General features: G+C 33.9%; 1 protein-coding gene across 1 annotated transcript in view; it reads right to left on the minus strand.

Moving 5' to 3' along the window:
- The window catches only part of LOC111051412 (E3 ubiquitin-protein ligase HERC2), a 258,746-nt gene that overhangs the window by 145,517 nt on the left and 91,398 nt on the right, over positions 1-21,831 (minus strand). The window contains exons 38-41 of the mRNA XM_039431914.1: positions 4,238-4,410; positions 3,074-3,268; positions 1,716-1,860; positions 912-1,090 (exon numbers count right to left, since the gene is read on the minus strand). Coding sequence (XP_039287848.1) covers positions 912-1,090; positions 1,716-1,860; positions 3,074-3,268; positions 4,238-4,410 — 692 coding nt within the window. The remainder of the gene's footprint in view (positions 1-911; positions 1,091-1,715; positions 1,861-3,073; positions 3,269-4,237; positions 4,411-21,831) is intronic.

The raw sequence follows: 21,831 nt of genomic DNA on the forward strand, positions 1-21,831 counted from the left end.
AACCCACTCAAATTTGAAATCTCCCGCTTGAAATAACCCATCATGGCCCACTAACTAATCCCATAATGCTCCTTCAATCAGTGCGCCTCCGTTCGTCTGTGCTCTATGGTCTACACAACATCTCCACCGCGTCTCTGTGGTCACGACTGTTAGAATGTTCAAATCTGCACTTCACTTCCTGGTTGATTGACAAAGGGGGCCCAGTCTCCGAAAATTCTCGTTTAAATGTAAGTTTTTAAGTGTTTTTAATCTATCCGTGTCGTGTGTATCCTGTTTATATTTTTATTACAAAACTTTAAAGTGTTTTCTGTTAAATTTCCCCATTTCTAATGTAAGTTTCTAAGTGTGTTCAATCTATTTATGTCTTATGTCTTATATCTCCTGTTTTAATTCATATTACAGATAAATTAAAACAGGAGACACAATACATAAATAGATTGAAAACACTTTCTAATGTAAGTTTTTAAGTGTTTTCAATCTATTTATGTATTGTGTCTCCTGTTTTAATTTATATATATATATATATATTATATATATATATATATATATATATATATATATATAATATGATCTAAAACAGGGCTATAGTACTTATAAAATAGATAGTATATTAGCTATTATTTACTCAAACACTTGAAAATCGTATAGCTACGATCGGGAGAGAACAAGGCTATCGACCGGAAGGACATTGAGCCGAGATGACAATAATAACGTATAAGGGCCGTTTGCACAGTGACAGTTTAAACTAAATTTCATTTTAAACTGGATTAAATCCGTGTCAAGTCTCGTTTGTTATAATGTGTTTCATTTTGAGTTTAAGCCAACATCTGATTGAATCGAGTTTAAGCTTTGACTGTGCAAACGGCCCTAAATGTTTCTGGTACGGATGGTACTGAGGTTCAGCTACTCACACTGAGATTCAAAAAGGGATGAGAAAGCAAATCGCTAGCAATGGCCAAATTGTTGGCGACAATATTGTTGAAAACCAGATTCCACTCGGTGTGGTTGTGCAGAGCTCGCAGCAGCGAGACGCACTCCTGGACTACAGTGGTCGTGTGCGAGGCTGTCAATGGCACGCACACTTTCCCATCTGAAACCAATGATGAATATTCTCCTAGAATTATATTTTAGATCACAAGGATACTTCCCTTCAATGTTGTCGATTGACATCTAAACGAAGAAATGATAACTATTACACTCATACATCATAATTAAATTTCCAAAGAATCCAATATTTTTAACTTGCATTGATTGAAAAAATGCACAAACTACAATAATGCTCCGTTTTAAACAGAGCATAATTATCTTACAGCATTTGAATGAGAAGCCTACTATTACTAAGTATTCAGTAAATCAATAAATTTGATAATAATCTACATGAATAGTTTTTATAGTTTACACAAACACAATCTTCTCTATCACAGCAAAAAAGAAACTTTTCGTCCATCCAATTGAACATGTAAAGATATACTTCCTTAAGATACCTTTCTTCAATATATTAAATGAAATCTTACACAAATATTCAAAGTAATATAGTAAAACTATGGTAATTTTTATTATGTCACTGTATAGTAACTGTCAGGATATTGCATTTGCACTTTATGAACAAAAAATCTTATTTGTGGTTCATTCTTGAAGAAAATGTTCTACGTGAAGGCGAACATTATTTTACGAATTGCTGCAAAAAGGTACAATCGGATTCGTAAGATAGATACCTGAACAGTAGTTAGGAACATCGGCTTGACAGGTTAGCGCGGTATGTCCCAGGAGGTTGAACAGCCGTTCTAGCACATTCTTCTTCTGATCTTCATCCAAGAGACCATTTGTGAGGACTACTTTCAATAGTCTGAATGTCAACAACTGTGGATAAGGGAAAAGTAAACCAGTAAGATTGAGTATAATATTTACAATACATTGCAAGATATTAGAATAAATTGTGTTACAAATCTATACGGTAGTGATTGTGCTGTTATGATTGAAGAGTGTGATTAGAATGTTGGACGATTAGTGATCATTAAAATTATGTTGACTTTTAAAGGGTATGATGGAAAAGAATCATAATATGACGATAATATTACTATTAATTCGAATTGAAACACAGTGTTCAAAGTAATCAGTGATCCACAAATTCAGAGCCTCAAAATTGAGACGTTTTAAATAGGTATACAGTCTTAACAAACATAATTGGTGGAACATGACTTTTTAAAACTGAAGAGTGTTAGTGTTAACAAAATTAGACAACTTCAACTTTGTAATAAATTAAATTTTAGAGACATTGAAAGCTTAAAAATGTTCAATTTAAAGTCATAGATTTGAGCGTCAATATTTCTAAATACATGGAAAATTCAGATTTTTGTGAAGTTGTGCGGAAATGAGTTAGCCGGTTAAAAAATTTGTGTCTGTATTACTTTACGGCTCCGCTACAGGAATTCCGAGAGCAGACTCGGCCACCAGTGGGAAACCAATGGTGTTGATCAATCAATGGTAGAGGGGCTAACTACCCGAGTATCCAGTAACTAGAAAGTCTTCTTGAATCGTGAAAACCAAATTACACCAGCCGGAATCAGCTTATTTCTCATTTCTATTTTCATAAATGCCTTTCTCCATGTCAAGTGGAATTGATTTTGAAGTGATTTTATGATACACTAGCTGTCAGGCTCGCTTCGCTCGCCATATCCGTCTAGCAAGGGGGCTCCGCCCCCTGGACCCCCGACTGGATCGTCCAAGAATGAGATCAGTACAATTCTATTGATTTTATGAGTAACATTAATTAGAATGCCAATGAACTGGACTTGCGTCCAGCAGTCTCCTGATTTCACATATGATTGACCGAATTTCGCTGACCAGAAGAAATGTCTTAGTAAATTGGTAAACCTTCGTGATAACCCCACAGGAAAAATCTGGAGGCGTTGAATATTGGTAGAATATTTGTATACAATGTGATAAATTAATAAATAACTTGTGATCGAAACTTATCTCGCTTGCTGTAAACCAACATTACACAAGAAGATAACGTTCACTGAGTTTTCTGTTTCTGTAGATATAAACATCTTTAATGAGAGGTTTGCTTCACCTGAGAAGGGAGAGACACGTTGTTGGCATTTGCAATGTCGAAGAGCAGTTTGAGCCAGCTGGGTGTGGAGAGTGAGTGACAGACTGCTGACGACTGCGCAATCGACCTGATGAATCCAAGAGTCACCCATTCTTTGTGATGCGCCTGTGCTAGCATACTGCTACTAACAACTGTATCGTCCTTCAAATATATTTCCTGTCAACAAACAAATAATAATGGATACTCGTTCAATTTCCTCACAAAAAAAAGCTTTGTGAAGTTTTAGATTTGTATAGCCTGAAGAAGCTATAAGTTGCTTAAATCCATAGAATCAATCAAATAAAAAGTGAGTAAGAGAGAGTGGTATTCAATTTTGAAACGTAGAATGATGGAATAAAACTACAGCGAATGTCTATCCATCATTCTATAATCTAGAATTTGAATTAAATTGCCCATTAATATTTTTTTTAGAACACTTGACTTTTGTTGGAATTTGCATGTTTAAATGTCAATGTAACTTTTCATTGCTTCATGAATCACGACTATAGTCCGATTTAATATTGTGATTTTCTAGTTGAATTTTATTTATTGTTACATGACGATAAAGAAATTGATATAAAATTCGCGTGCAATTGAATACCGTGGAACGTTTTGTATTTGACTGAATGTATACTCGTATCCATTAAACATGAACTATTTCTACGTAATAGATCCAAGTATATATAATATATATAAATTATGTTTCTTTTTAACAAGGACAGAATGTTCATTCCATTCTTCATTATAAAATTTAGAGTTGGACAAATTATCAAAATTTAAACAAAATCTTATCTATCAAAATTATTTATTGAAAAATGTTCATAATTTATGTTGGGTGGATATCGTTTTTAGAGCACTACATTATTTACTGAGCGGAATTGAGAAATATAAATTTAATATCAGAATATTTTTCACCTTTAGCCAACTCACTGATGAGATATTTGATATGCATTAATTCATCACACTTTACAAATTTATTTATTTAACAATCACATACGCACATAATCATATCAAATTGTAGATATTTCAAAGACATACGAATTTACTTTTAATCGGTCATATTGGAGATACAGTGTATATAATAAATATACAGTATACATCAAACAATAGAATAGTAGTTCGAAGGATCTATTTTTTATTTTTTACCTGGAGGATATTTCTCATAAGTGTTGATAGAGCATTGACTGCTGATCTCTGCATACCATCAGCCGAAATGCCACAGCATATAGCTATGCCACGGAGTAGATTCAAAGATGCTATACGCAGCACTTCTCCAGGACCCATCTCATCTATTTTAATTACTGCAATGCAAAAAAAACCTAACAAAATCATGCATATTCATTCATAGTTTTTTCTGCATTTTCTAAAATATTATTTTCAGTAAATATTAAATCCATTACACTATAATATAATATTTTGATTCTGTATTCAGTGAATTTTAATGTTTTGTAAAAGTGGTTGAAATAAACATCATTGATTGCTAAAAAGGATGCAGCTTGCAAGAATGATAAATCAATGTAGAGAGATATTATCTTCTTCCCAAATATTTCTAAAGTAGTTTTTGAACTACCTCTACCCACAAATTCTCATTCGATATATTAACTTTCCAAATTTGAATCATTTGGTAGAGCCTCTGTTTAATATTGTGGAACTCCTTAATGGAGGACTGTTGAATATTGTCAACTACATTTTTTATTTGAGCGCTGGATTTCAGTCACATGTTAAACAGTACTAAAAACTTGCGATTAGAATTAATTTTCTATGAGTGCAGCAGTACATTAAAGTACTATTGAAAATGTTGCTATAAAAATCAAAGAAGTGTAGTCCATGGTAAATAACAAAAAGAGGAAATGACAATATTTACGAGTGTTTTATAATTCACTTTTCTAAACAAAATGAATCTGTACTCTATATTAAATCTAATTTGTTGAATATTGTAAAGCTGCCTCATAAACACACTCCATACCTGGAAAATTAGTATAGGAATTCTTACAAAACTTTTATGTTCATGGAATTTTGAAATAAAGATGCAAAGGCTTAAAAGGAAGTGCTGAATTACATAAAGAAATAGAAATAATTTTGTATGCATCATATAATAAGAGAGAGTAGGGTTGTGTGTGTTCGTGTGTTCGCATCAAAACATGTCAACTTGTGGATTGCATACCGGAAAAACGGAAATGATTTAGATCTCCTAATTTTGCACATAGATTCTAAAAATATCAATCTCGTGCACCTGGAAGCCCAAATTTCGATTTTCCTTCTAGATTTTTCAGAATTAATGCTCAAACTTCATTCATGCTACCGTACATGAAGTTCCATTTACGCTACTAGATGTTTCACGTACACGAAGTTTCATAGGCTACATTGTCATTGTTGTAGCCCAGAAGTGTGTTTTTTTATGAGGAGGTTTTATAATGCTGTTACAAGACAATTATTTTTGAACGGAGATTCGGTTCGAATCCCGATTCTTCCCAAATTTTTGTTATTAATTTTTTCCCTCGAAACGTAATATAATCAATTATTTTTGAAGGAATTTGTTTTCATTACAATTGAACTGGGATTTTATCAAATAATTATTTTTAATGTAAAAGTTTGCCACCAGTACAAATGAAATGGACATAGTCTCTTCATGCTGTAGGCCTATCATTGAATTTCATAGGAAAAACATGAATAGATCACAATAAAATAAGTAATAATTCATATTCTTCAGTTATAATGTACTATCAGACACAAATTCGCAGTGAAACGAATTTTGGGGATGTTTCAAGCAAGTACAAGGAGCAACAAGTTCAAGTACAAGTTTCAAGGAGCAAGTACTTCTATAAATGGCAGTCTCACAGGAACAAGTTCCCACAGAGACAAGCAGTTTCATAGAGACAAGGTCTCCGTCCAAACTAATAGCGTTATAAATGGCAGTCTCACAGGAGCAAGTTCTCACTGGAACAAGGTGTCTCACAGAAGCAAGTACAGTGTCGTAGAGACAAGGTAGCGAATGTAGGAAGAAGTTAGGCGTGTTACCTACATCTGAACTTGAAGGCATTCCATTATTTGTTCTAGTAAATTGAATGTCTGCTGTATTTTAATCATGTAGATATATAATTATGATTAAAGGTTTATCATATAAGATATGGATGGGTTGGTAACCTATTAGAATTAGATAGAAGATAGATAGAATTATGAAGGTAACTTAAATAAATAAATTGAGTTCTATGTAAATGTGATATATCTCTACCAAACTCTAAGATAACTATTCCACTATATCTTAAACCTTCAACCCGAAAGAATAATCAATATGAATATGAAATGGATATTATGAGCTAATCAACGTCTTCTTTTTCCGAGCTGCGGTCTCGAATTGTAAATTCAAATTGATAATATTAACTTCAGGCAGTCACAGAGTAAAGCTACGTTAACAATAATAGATTCTATAGGTTCCTTATAGATTCTATTAGATTGAACATAGCTTATCATACACATAATGAACTATGTGTTTTTCAAGTTCCGTTCAATCTATAAGAATCTGTGAGGATTAAGTTATTAACAAAATGTTTAATCATTAACATTTTGTTAATAACTTTGGTGTAAACGTAGCTTTAGATGCCAAGATTTATCATGGCGTTCCGAGTTACGAATAATAATGTCAATGAAAAACTTCATTCTCCTCATGAAATCTTTCCCATAAAAATGTTAAAAGATTGTATTTTAAACCGTTTCTACAATCATGTTACAAAATGAAAATCCCAGTAAAAAACAAAAAGTGCCACTTGATAATTCCCAAACCATCTTTTTAATCGTAGCTCTGATTCAACTAAGCAATAGCTTTCTGAACTTACTGAGTTGATAAAGTAACATTTCAAATTATCATAAGCGCAATGGGACTTGGGATTCCATCAATTCCAGTATAAGGATTTTACCGGTATTCATTTTTACAGGATTGAAGTAGTGCAACATTTAGATTAGCACACCAATAGATTTTAATTGTAACGAAGTAAGTTCATTACTTTCATATCAAAGTTCTTCTATTTACATTGTGATATAGTTAATTGACGACTACTGCAAAACGATGTCTGGTAGCCATGGTAATGTAATGTAATGAAATGTGATCGTATGGTTGATTGAAAGTCTCCAATCAGCCTAATCAGATTTCTTAGTGGAGCCATTGGCAAACATTTTAAAAAAGTCCTGATATTATAACAATGACTTTATCTGTAGTAGATAGCATTAACTAGTAGATGGCTGAATATTCTGGTTACCACATTGCAAAGCATGTTCAGTGAGGTCTACTGTTATGTGGACTGTTACAGATGATATTTATTATTATCATATGATTTCAATACATTAGTTTCCAAACGTTAATAACAGTTTAGTCTTGAATGTATTAAAAATAAAGACGGTTGGTTGATATGAAGAGTATTATTTATTCAATATCTAACATGGCGCAGTCGAAAATAAAATAAAACAAGAATAATTGAATTATTATGTGTTCTAGTGAGAAGTGATAGCTCAATATTGAAGATGGAATTCAACAAACCAGGTATGCTAGTTATACATGGGGATATCGCGAATAATTTTGCCAACTTCAAAGAAGAAGTAACAATTTATTTGACTGCTATCGAGACTGTAAAGAAATCTCGAGAAATACAAGTAGCGAGATTGAAAAACTGAATGGGACCTGATGGACTTAAATTGTACAACACATTATCAGGAGAGAACGACATTGAAACGGTTACGAAGTTTTCTTGAAGTTTGAAGTTTGAAGTTTTGGAGAAATATTGTAAGTCTAAACAAAACATGACAATGGACATCTACAAATTGCTAACCAGAAAACAAAGTCCTAATGAACCATTTGATAGTTTCTATGCAGATTTGAGAAGATTAATAAAACCTTGTAACCTCAATGACCAGGAAGATAAAATTATAAAAGCAATAATAGCACTCGGAGTGAACTCGAGAGAATTACAGCAAAAACTTCTTCGTGAAGATTCTAATCTTGAAAAGGTAGTCAACCTTTGCAAATCAGTTGAGCTTGCGGATAAAAATATGGAAATATTAAACAGAGGCACTGAAATCATGAGAGGTGTTGACTCAGTCAAACAGACGCCTTCCACCCCTACAGCTAAGTCAGATAATCCTATTACTAATAAAAAACTTAACAAGTCGTCAGTAATCAATCACAAATGTTGCTTCAGATGTGGTAGAAAACACTCAGGGATTTGTCCAGCTTTAGGAGAGATTTGCAACTATTGCTCAAAACCCAATCATTTTTCCATAGTATGTAGATTGAAACAATCCCAGCAAACTCATAAGATTAGCAGCAAGGAAGATTTATGAGGAAGCGGAAGTAATGGAATCACCTCATGAAATTGATAGCATTTATACTGTAAACTTACTTAGCAAAAAACGGGTATGGTTACAAGAATTGCTTCTAAATGGTCATAAAATAAAATTCAAGCTTGACAGTGGAGCTGATGTTAATATTCTATCATTTCACTTACTTGGAAAATATGGTATTCCATACAAGTCATTGGAGAAATGTAATGTACTGTTGGAGGCTTTTGGGGGTTTTAATATAAGACCTGTAGGTTGTGTAACTGTACAAATTGGATCTGAGTCTAAAATATCTATAGCAAAGTTTATAATTGTAAAGTGTCCTTCAGCTGTTCCAATACTAGGCCTAGAATCATGTATTGATCTCAATTTGATTGAAAGAATTGACTCTATAGATAAAAAAAATGTTACAAATTATAAAGTGGATAAGGAAAAACAGGCTATCTATATAAAAAACAAACATGTTTTCGACGGCCTTGGGCGTTTTCCTGATATTTGCAAGATTAAATTGAAAAAAATGCATCCCCAACAATAAGTCCTGCTCGGCGTATCCCACTCAAAATTAAAGAGAAATTTCGAGAAACTTTGGAATCACTAAAGTCAAAAGGTATTATAACCCCAGTTGAGGAGCCTGTTGACTGGATAAATAACGTTATAGTTGTTGAAAAGCCGGATGGATCACTGAGAATTTGTATTGACCCAGTTGAACTTAATAAATATAAATCAGGAAACGTTATCTCATTCCAACAGTGAAAGAACTAGCACCAAAATTGTCACACAAGAAGGGGTTTACTGTATTAGTTATTAAAAATGCATTCTATCATATTGCACTTGATGAGGAGTCCAGTAAGTTGTGTTCATTTAGCACAGGATTGGGAACATACAGATTTTTACGAGCACCATTTGGTTTGTCGTGCTTGCCTGAACTGTTTCAGAGGTTAGTGCACAAATACTTTGGAGATATTGAAGGCATCTCACTTTACTTTGATGACCTCTGCATTGCTAGTAATTCAAAAGAAGAAAATGATATGATACTGACTAAAGTTTTAGAAAGAGCAAAGAAATTTAATGTAAAATTCAACTTCAAAAAATTTCAGTATTGTGTGTCTCAAATAAAATATATAGGTGTAATATTTTGCGAAAAAGGCATGCTACCCGACCCCGAGAAGATTGAAATAATACAGAAACTTGAAAATCCAATGAATAAAACAGATCTACAATGTATGTTGGGAATGGTAAACTACTTAAGACATTTTATTCCAAATATGTCAGAGTTAATATCAGCCATGAGAAAACTTCTGAGGAAAGATACTTTATGGGAATGGAACGAAACTCACAGTCAAGCTTTCTAGAGATTAAAACAGGCTATATGCAGTCCTCAAGTATTAAGAGCATTCGACCCAAAGAGCCAATTGATATACAATGATATACAATTGATATACATCGAAGGAATCACTTGGCTTTTGTATGCTTCAAGAAGGAAAACCATTGTACTTTGGATCAAGATCAATGACAACAACTGAAGAATCCTATGCTCAAGTGGAAAAAGAAATGCTAGCCATTTGCTTTGCCATAAACAAACTACACAACTACGTATATGGCCATGACTCTGTCACTATTTTTACTGATCACCTACCTTTGGTGTCAGTAATGTCCAAGCCAATGGATAGAATTTTGAACAACCGACTGAGAAGGCTCAAACTGTTTTTTTCAATGTATGACTTGATTTATTCAATTGTAATTGGTGATGATAATTATGACTTGATAAGACTGATTTGATGAATGATTACACAAATTCGTAGAAAAAACCAAAGAAGATGAAAATCTAAGAGACGTTGTATCATATCTGCATGAAGGATGGCCTGACATGAACGCGATAACCGGTGATGTGAAACACTTTTACAGAATAAGAAATGACTTGCAACTGAGTAATGGTTTATTGTATTTTGGAACAAGGTTAATTGTACCTCTAAAACTCCGGAATTTTATAATGAGTCGCTTACATGAAACTCATCTTGGCAGTTCGAAGATTAATTCTCTTGTTGATCAGTACTACTATTGGCCAGGTATATATTCAGATATTCGCAATTTGATATTATCATGTAACATTTGTCAAAGGTTTAAAAAATCAAAAACTAAAGAGCCACTGATCAATCACGACATTCCAGATAAACCGTTTTGTAAAATTGCAGCGGACATTGCAGTAATTGATTGTACTTAATTGTAATTGATTATTATTCGAGATGGATTAAAGCATACCCAATCAATAGCAAAAGCAGCTTCACCGTAATTAAAAAAATTTAGGAAACATTCAGCAAATTTGGAATACCTCAAACACTAATAGCAGATAACATGTCATTTAATAGCAGAGAAATGCATCAATTTGCAGAGAATTGGGGATTCAAAATTACCACATCAAGTCCATACCATTCAAAATCAAATGGATTAGCAGAAAAGGCAGTTGGAATATTCAAAACGATGTTTAAAAAGGCATCTGCAAACAAGCAAGATTTGGAATTGTATTTACTAAATTATCGTAATGCTCCCGTAGCTGGATTGGGATATACACCTTCACAGCTTCTTAATAGCAGACATTTAAGAACCAAGATTCCTATACCACATTACGCATTGAATCCAAAAATTGTGCCTAATGAGATAATCGACAAGATGGCAAAGAATAAATCGATTCAAAAACTTTACTATGATCGTAATGTATCTAAAAACACCGAAGATTTTGTAGTTGGAGAGGAGATATATCTGAGATATACTAGAGTATTGTAACTCCTAATGTCAGATTGAGTAAGAGCTTGAAATTTATTCCTATTTAGTGTACTCCATATTCAATAATCTGCCACTATCTTATATTAAAAGAAACTTGCCTCCAAATGAATCAAAAAACGCAGTAAATCTAATTCTGAATGAAAATGTGATATTCAGTACTGTGAGTTTATAAATAATTTATGTTTTTTTTAATGTATGACTTAATTTATTCAATTGTAATGGGTGATGATAATTATTATGACTTGATAAGACTGATTTGATGAATGATTACACAATTCATAAGATGACTACTAAGATGTTATGAATTGAATTGCTCATTTATTGTATAACAGACTATAAGCTGAATTCTTTAGACAAGGCCTAATCGACCAATCAACATCCAAATTGTTTGTATTTATCGGTCAATATATTTCTTATTTCTAGACGACAGCTAAGAAAGGGGTTTCAATTTTCTTAGAATATGCACGTAATTAAAAATGTACGTTTTTCAAAAAATGTGATTTCAAATTCAAATTTCGTTCATCACACACATATACGAGAATTTAGAATTAATGAGAAAGTGGCCTGGAATAAGGTTTATGATTTTTGTTCTTCTGTATTTATACTAAATGACGTATTTATTAGTGATGGCTCTTAAACGGTAGGCTTATCATCAAATAACGAGTTTAGACCACCGGGATTCAATCCACGTGACATCCATAATATAAATATATAATTTACATATGTAAATAATGTGGCGACATCATTTGATGCCAGCTTTAAACGTTTCTCCTGTGGAGAAAAATGATGAATTTAGTGGACTGTTTAGTGGATCCTAGACATTTAGATTCAAATCTACATAATAATTGATTCCCGTTTTCATCCAGGATATTTGTGATTTCTTAAAATTTCGATTTACTGGCCGAGCGAAGTGAGTTCTGAAATTCAAGTCGACGGTTTTGCATTTCTCTTTATGTTTATATGTTCCGCAATTACGGCGAAACGCAGCAATAGATTACCATGAAATTTGACAGGTATATTTCTTTTTAAATTGTGCCTCGACGTATATACAAGAATTTTGAAAATTTTGCATTTCAAAGTTAACACAATAGGAAAAATCTCCTTCGAACGCCAATATTACAGTAAAAATCAGAATAGAATCATTCATCATAAATCAGCTGTCGAGTGGATTTTTAATTGCATGCAATAACGCATGTAATTTACCTTCTAGTCCTGACCCTATTTTTTCCCGACGTTAGTCGTCACCCTGGGTCCCAGGGACCCGCTTCTTTCATATTGAATATCTCAATGTATTTCAAGATATAATGTTATTCCATGCTTCTAATATGTCCAAGGGTTATTAATGAACGCAACGAGCACTAATGTAAAGCAGAAATAGATCTTTATTATAATTTTAAAAATGAATTTATAAAACCTTGCATTTTTAGGGTGGTGGAAAGAAACGTTCGGTTATTATTTTATATAAAGTGAACAAAAAATGATAGTGATGAATACAATATTATGGATCTCACATGCAACACTACAAGAAAGATGGGAGAAAAATTGGAAGGTCATAGTCCACTCGTAGGGTAGTTTTTACCCTACCCTCAAGTTCATGTTGCACAATATTTGCAAAACTTATGAAATTATAGTGATGAATACTACTATAAATCCTAAAACATACATGAAACACTACTAGAAACATGAAAAATATATAAGGTCATATATAGTTTACTTTTAGGGGAGGTTTAGAACCCCTAGGATCACTTGAAGTTCATAGGTTTCACTATCATCCTACTCAGGGTCAGTATACTTATCTTGAACTATGAATTTATTCTTATCATCACTAATGTCATTGAAATAGAGATCTAGAGGTCAATTTGTCATTTCTCGAAGTCTATGTTCAAAATGTACATGTTGACTGCTTGAATCCAATCACTATTGCATGAAAATGTGCATTTGAAAAAAATGAAAAAAGTTACGTTAGTCGTGACCCTTGGGTCCCAGGGACCCAAAAGCATCATTTCACGAAAACAACAAGTCACAGAGCACTAACACTCTACATCAAGTTTAAGTGTCTACTAACATTAATTTACATGAGTCACAATATACAGTAAAGTGAACGGAAGCAAAATTATAACTAAAAAAGAATTGCTGGGTCCCTCGGACCCAGGGTCACGACTAGAAGGTTAATATCTCAATGTAACTTAGTAAAAAATCAGCTGTCGTGTTGACTATTCATCGCATGCAATTAATAACGGAAAGTAAACATAGTATTTCTTCTCTCGACCTTTCTCTGCTTTCAACTCGGGCTGACCTGTTGCCAGTGTCTGCCAGGAGATTAGCTTTTGATGTTACCATATTTTTGATACACTAACTCCAATAGCCATTAGCCTTTTTCACACCGACATCTTGCCGACACAACATACAGACAGGATTTACTCTTATGGACAGTATGAGACGAGGCTGTGTTTTATAACTGAGTGAGGTCTACTGTTGACAGAACTACTAGTCCAGGATTAAAATGTCGAAAATCATCAAAAATGATTTACCAAAATCATCAAATATTTAATTATTCAATACAATGATACATGTACAAATGTAAAGCTGACTAGCACCGAGGTAGAATCAATTTAATCTTAAATAATTAGAATAATATATTTCAAGTTGTTAGGCTTCATTTATTCATTGAACACCTATTTTATCATTATGGATTATGAGACCCTATTAGAATTATGTAGATAGCCTTTAATGAATAAATTGAGTTCCATGTAAATGTATTTCTACCAAACTCCAAAATAACTATTTCAATGTGACTTTTAATTGTTCAGGTTATGGACAAATTCTGATACTGCAGTAAAATTAACTTATACATAAGTGATATCAATGTAAGAAAGAACAGATTTATATACTTCTAGATGAATGAAACAATATTGGAAAGATGCTATCCAACGGTATTTGAATACACCCCTGACAGAGCACCTCTCTGTAGTAGTGGCCGTTTACAGTTTGGCCGGGTGGATGGAAGCGTGAACTTACAGTCACGTGTCAAACTCTTTGTGAACGGGTAGTACAACAGAGGGGTGCTCCGTAGACTAAACGCCCGGGTTCATCGAGTCCATCCGGGGATTGTCGATTCGTGGATCCTCCATCACGACAATGCTCCGTCGCACACCTGCCTGCTCGTCACCGAGCAGTTGGCCAAACAGTCGAGGATAACGTTGCTACATCCTCCTTACAGCCCGGATATGACACCACCAGACTTCTTTTTGTTCCCCAAGATCAAGAGACAACTTAAGGGACGCGGTTCGGGACTCTGGAAAACGTTCAACGTGCTACGACGAGGGCTCTAGACAGCATTGAGGTTGCCGACTTCCAGGGAGCGTTAAGGGATTGTAAAGTCCGGTATCAGCGTGTTATCGACTCCAATGGGGACTACTTTGAAGATTTCTAAAGAAAAATTGTACATATTTTGCCAATAAAAAATTTCCTGAGGTCAGTCCGGTTACTTATTATACAGACCCTGTATATCACCTATATTTTATATACGTATACCTATGAGTGTCGCATATTCCTCACCCACCATACAGCATAATTATAACATATCAAAATCTCTCACTCCCACTCAACCACATCACTCTCTCACACATACCCTTTCCTTCGTGCTCTCTCTCTCAAATATGATAATGAACTGAAACACAGATTTCGGTCTTTGACACTAATATCATGCTTTAGTTAGATCAATGTTTCAATAGCCATCTGGAAATTACTGAGATATTGCAATTATTCAAATGCTAATGAATTTATCCTATAATATTGGTTGAGTTCAAAGCCACTGATCGGTGAATGAACGATGAGATCGGTGAGTGAACGTGGCTCTGAACGATGTACTGTTTTGTCGTTGAACGATGCATAGACTCACATGCAGCGCTAGATTATTTGGAATTGAAATCTGCCATTAAGGGGACAGCCTAGAAGATTATTACATACTAAAGATCTTGAAGATTTTTGTGATCTATTATATTACAAAAAATATATATTATATAATATCTCGCGCTAAAATACCTCAATGGAACCTTTAATTTCAAGTAAGAGCTAGCATTGGGAAGGCAAATGTATTGTGCGTTTATACCTCTTCAAGGTCTTTGGTCTAACTGATAAGAAAAAAAATACGTCATATCCGGTTCGTTCACTGATCAGTTAATCGTACTTTTCCAACCGATGGAAAAGAACGTAAATAGAGTAGCTGAACGTAAACATACATGGCTGAATATGAGGTTGTTTACAAATGATGGACTTCATTATAATGTATTTGGGAGCAGAGAAATGCATGACTACATAAATTTAATAACATTTAAAATATTTTACAAAGCATTTAAAACTACTCCAATCACCTGATGGTTTTCCATTTTAATTGATTTACAAAATATGATCAACAAGGGAAACATCTGTCAGTCATGACTCATGAGCAACCGTTCAGCCACAGAATACACACAAAATGGAAGGTATCAATCTAACCAAGATTTGAGTGCACCAAGACCACGACACATGACTGCATCATCTTGTTAGAAATTAAAACTACTGATGTATTACGATGCTACACTTTCTTTCAAGATGGCGGATTATGGTGTCAAGATACTAGCCGACTTTCCAATCTGTGGTTCATCTGTGATCAGGTTTTTTACTGAAAGTAAAAAAAAAACCGATGGAATTGATCAGTGGCTTTGAACTCAACCATTAAGCGAGCAATTTCTGTATATATATATATATTTATATGGTTATGTGGTTATCTGGTTATGTGGTTATAATATGGTTATATGGGTATAAATATTTATGTTCAATGGATCTCGAAAACGGCTCTAACGATATTCACGAAATTAAGAACAAAGTAGGTTTATGATATGCAGATTTGATTGCACTAGGTCTCAACCCTTGGATAACTCACTGAGACATTGAGAGGATAAAAATGTCCTTGGAAAAACAGCTGCAAATTTTGTCGTCTGTTGATACCGTAATGGAAGAGAGTGAACGAGTGCATGTGTGTGGGATCATCCAGCTGATCTCACGAGAAGAAAAATTCAGCAAGAGAAACTTATTTTCGTTTATTTCTCTTTTTTTCAGAAAACATGTTCACTTCAGAAAGTAAAAAATAGTAACTACATGCTGTTAGTGATACATAGTATATTAACAAATATTGCAGCAAACATATAATTCTAAATCGAATTCATAGTATATCTTGAGTCACATTCCACCTCCCAACCTCCGACGCATGAATGCGCTAACAAGAGAGTTCAATAAGATCCTGCAAAATCAAAACTTTCCAATACATGGGGATATAGAAGATGCCAATCAAAGTCCGCCTGGCGTCTTGAAAGCCTCCCACCAGAACGGCATTACATGCTCTGGATGGTGAGTTCAGTTTAACAGACGCCTGGCAACAGGAATGGCATGCAAGGCAAATCGATCTTACCCCATGTATCACCGAAAAGCCACCAGGTTTTGATTTGCCACGCAAACTATGGTCGGCTCTTAACAGGATCCGAACTCAGCATGGAAGATGTGCCTATGCGTTGCACAAGTGAGGAAAGGCTCCAACGCCTGTTTGTGAGTGTGGCGATGTGCAAACCATAAGACACATTGTAGAACAGTGCACAAGAACAGATTATGAGGGCAGGCTGTATGACTTCCTGGTAGCTACACCAGATGCAGTGGCATATTTAAATCGACTACATATATGTTTATAAGTTTTAAAATTTTATTTTTTAATTTGTGTTCCACCTTTTTTCAAACTTGTGACTAAGATGACTTCATTGTTTATATGTGTGACTTATGTTGGATAACATAAATATTTGTGTCGTAGGGCCATACGCTAAAATAAAATAGCATTATCTATTTGTTATTGATGATGTGTTTGTTTTTTGAAGTGTGAATAAATGTTATTTTGGTGATAGTAGTTTAACCTAGATTTTGATTTGGACTGTACTATAAATTTGAAGAGTGACAGTTTTGGGCATAAGCCTGTTGTGCCTCCTCATATCACTGTAAAAATAATTGTACGACTGAGAAAATGAATAAATAAATATGAACTATAAATTCAATTTTTCGTTAAAAATTTTCTATGCTTTCACACTCCAGAGCAAAGCTCGGTCCTCCGATATTTATTATTAAACGAAAATCTAAATAAAATGCTGTAATTCACCCCGAATACTTCTGCTACTGCAAATATTGACAAAGGGTAAACAACAGGGATTTAATTTAATTTATAATTTATTATTAATATTCAATTTGGATTTTCGATTAATAATAATTTATTCATTAGCATTTGAATAATTGCAATATCTCAGTAATTTCCATCTGTAGACTGGCTGGCCGCTATGGCTTTGTATAAAATGAGCGCTGCTATCCAGAGATTGTCAGTTTGTTGTAAAGGTAAGCATTTCTGACCGGCAATTAGGAGGTACTGAGTTCGATTCCCGGGCTGACAAATAATTTTAGCGCTCATCGAATTTCCATCAAACTGTTTACCCTGTTGTCAATATTTGCAGTAGCAGAAGTCTTCGGGGTGAATTACAGCATTTAATTTGGATTTTCGTTTAATAATAATGATTAATTCATTAGCATTTTAACTAGTAGTTCTGTGAACAGTAGACCTCGCGCAGTTATAAACCGCAGCCTCCTCTTATACTGTCGTTCAGAGTAAACCCTGTCTGTATGTCGTGTCGGCCAGATATCGGTGTGAAAACGGCTAATGGCTTTTGGGGTTGGTGTATCAAAAATGCTAACATCAAAAGCTAATCTTCTTCAAGACATACTGGGAACAGGACAGCCCGAGTTCAAAGCAGAGAAGACAATACTATGTTATTTTAGTTTCTTTATTCATCATCAAAATGCACAAAATACATCTGAACAGTGTCAAATTACAAAAATAATTATTAATATCGTCACAAAATCATCCTTTACACATACAGAAGTCAAAAATTCTGATAAAAAACAAGATTCTAAAATCTTACAGTCAAATTGACATACTCCTGCAAAGAGTATAGAGATAGTCCCACCAAATATTCCTTTAATTTTTTTTGTAGGTATTCAACCTCCTCTATTTCTTTCAACTCTCTAGGAAGTATATTGAAAAATTTTCTCCCCATAAAAAGTGTTTTTTTCTTAAAGAAATTCAATCTATGCCTCTCCTCGATCCTCCCAAATCTGGTGTTGTAGCCATGTGTTTCGTTTCTTGATCCTGTTGACGAGCATTTTTTAAAGTACATGACTACGTCAAAAATATATTGCCCATAGATTGTTAAGATTCCAAACTGTGGAAAAACGAGTTTTACTGAGTCTAATCTTTTTAACTTCATTATTATTCTGAGAGCTCTTTTTTGTTGTAATAGTATCTTATCAAGGTTACTCTTGGTTGTACTTCCATAGATAGCAAGTCCGTATGCCAGATGAGAATGTATTAAAGAGTGGTACAGGGATTTCATTGTCTGTATACTGCAGATATCTGTCAATTGCCGCAAAGCAAAAAGGCCGGGGGATATTTTTTTTAAAACCTGAGAAACATGTTTATCCCATGATAAGCTGCTATCAATATCAAGGCCTAAGAATTTTGTGCCATCCACTAATTCCAAGGTTTCGCCATTTATTTCAACATTTGGGGACCAATGATTAATTCTTTGCCTTGTAGAAAAAGGAACTACAATAGACTTGCTGGCGTTTAAAAGAAGATTCCTATTATTTAGAAATTTATTAATGGAATACAAGCCAACAGCGGATGCTGCTTCAATCTCTTCAATGGATTCACCCGAGAAGATGATGTTTGCATCATCAGCATAGAGACAAACAGCAGCTTTCCCCTGGACCACCCTAGGCAACCCTTTGATGTAGCACAGGAACAATAAAGGACCCAATATTGAGCCTTGAGGGACACCATATTTCAGACTCCTCAGGTCAGAGCGGTATCTGATTTTATATTGCAGCGCATGCGTCTCTTCAATATGCTCTATCTCAACAAATTGTTGTCTATCCTTCAGGTACGATTCAAACCATGTCTGTTCTATTCCATTTACACCTAGAGTTTTCAACGTATCTATCAAACCATTATGCCTCACACTGTCAAAAGCACGAGTCATATCCAAGAATATGCCAAAAATTTATAGTTATTAATTGCATGCGTTATTGCACGCTATCAATAGTTCATTTAATAGTGCATAAAAATTGCATTCAATGAGGCATGCAATTAATAGTCTATACAGCTGCTGATTTTTTACCAAGTTACATTAAGATATTGAATTGCATGCGTCATGGCATGCGATTTATAATCCACTCGACAGCTGATTTATGATGAATAATTCTATAGTCTGATTTTTAATTTAATATTGGCGTATGAAGGAGGCTCCTTTTTCCTTTTATATTATCCTTGAAATGCAAAATTTCCAAAAACCTTGCATATACGTCGACGCACAATTTAAAAAGGAACATACCTGTCAAATTTCATGAAAATCTTTTACCGCGTTTCGCCGTAAATGCCCAACTTATAAACATTTAATCATAAAGAAAAATGCCAAACCGTCGACTTGAATCTTAGACCTCACTTCGCTCCGTCAATAATTGCAACATTCAAATAATCGCCATCTGTACAATAATTGTAGGTTGGAAACGTAATTGAATATTTATTATAATAAAAAATGAATCCCATTTTCCCGGTGGTCCAAGCTCGTTATTTGATGATAAGCCTACCGTTTAAGAGCCATCACTAATAAATACGTCATTTAGTATAAATACAGAAGAACAAAAATCATAAACCTTATTCCAGGCCACTTTCTCATTAATTCTAAATTCTCGTATATGTGTGTGATGAACGAAATTTGAATTTGAAATCACATTTTTTGAAAAACGTACATTTTTAATTACGTGCATATTCTAAGAAAATTGAAACCCCTTTCTTAGCTGTCGTCTAGAAATAAGAAATATATTGACCGATAAATACAAACAATTTGGATGTTGATTGGTCGATTAGGCCTTGTCTAAAGAATTCAGCTTATAGTCTGTTATACAATAAATGAGCAATTCAATTCATAACATCTTAGTAGTCATCTTATGAATTGTGTAATCATCAAATCAGTCTTATCAAGTCATAATAATTATCATCACCCATTACAATTGAATAAATTAAGTCATACATTAAAAAAAACATAAATTATTTATAAACTCACAGTACTGAATATCACATTTTCATTCAGAATTAGATTTACTGCGTTTTTTGATTCATTTGGAGGCAAGTTTCTTTTAATATAAGATAGTGGCAGATTATTGAATATGGAGTACACTAAATAGGAATAAATTTCAAGCTCTTACTCAATCTGACATTAGGAGTTACAATACTCTAGTATATCTCAGATATATCTCCTCTCCAACTACAAAATCTTCGGTGTTTTTAGATACATTACGATCATAGTAAAGTTTTTGAATCGATTTATTCTTTGCCATCTTGTCGATTATCTCATTAGGCACAATTTTTGGATTCAATGCGTAATGTGGTATAGGAATCTTGGTTCTTAAATGTCTGCTATTAAGAAGCTGTGAAGGTGTATATCCCAATCCAGCTACGGGAGCATTACGATAATTTAGTAAATACAATTCCAAATCTTGCTTGTTTGCAGATGCCTTTTTAAACATCGTTTTGAATATTCCAACTGCCTTTTCTGCTAATCCATTTGATTTTGAATGGTATGGACTTGATGTGGTAATTTTGAATCCCCAATTCTCTGCAAATTGATGCATTTCTCTGCTATTAAATGACATGTTATCTGCTATTAGTGTTTGAGGTATTCCAAATTTGCTGAATGTTTCCTAAATTTTTTTAATTACGGTGAAGCTGCTTTTGCTATTGATTGGGTATGCTTTAATCCATCTCGAATAATAATCAATTACAATTAAGTACAATCAATTACTGCAATGTCCGCTGCAATTTTACAAAACGGTTTATCTGGAATGTCGTGATTGATCAGTGGCTCTTTAGTTTTTGATTTTTTAAACCTTTGACAAATGTTACATGATAATATCAAATTGCGAATATCTGAATATATACCTGGCCAATAGTAGTACTGATCAACAAGAGAATTAATCTTCGAACTGCCAAGATGAGTTTCATGTAAGCGACTCATTATAAAATTCCGGAGTTTTAGAGGTACAATTAACCTTGTTCCAAAATACAATAAACCATTACTCAGTTGCAAGTCATTTCTTATTCTGTAAAAGTGTTTCACATCACCGGTTATCGCGTTCATGTCAGGCCATCCTTCATGCAGATATGATACAACGTCTCTTAGATTTTCATCTTCTTTGGTTTTTTCTACGAATTTGTGTAATCATTCATCAAATCAGTCTTATCAAGTCATAATTATCATCACCAATTACAATTGAATAAATCAAGTCATACATTGAAAAAAACAGTTTGAGCCTTCTCAGTCGGTTGTTCAAAATTCTATCCATTGGCTTGGACATTACTGACACCAAAGGTAGGTGATCAGTAAAAATAGTGACAGAGTCATGGCCATATACGTAGTTGTGTAGTTTGTTTATGGCAAAGCAAATGGCTAGCATTTCTTTTTCCACTTGAGCATAGGATTCTTCAGTTGTTGTCATTGATCTTG

Source organism: Nilaparvata lugens, chromosome 7, assembly GCF_014356525.2.
Source record: "Nilaparvata lugens isolate BPH chromosome 7, ASM1435652v1, whole genome shotgun sequence".
Lineage (NCBI taxonomy): Eukaryota > Metazoa > Arthropoda > Insecta > Hemiptera > Delphacidae > Nilaparvata > Nilaparvata lugens.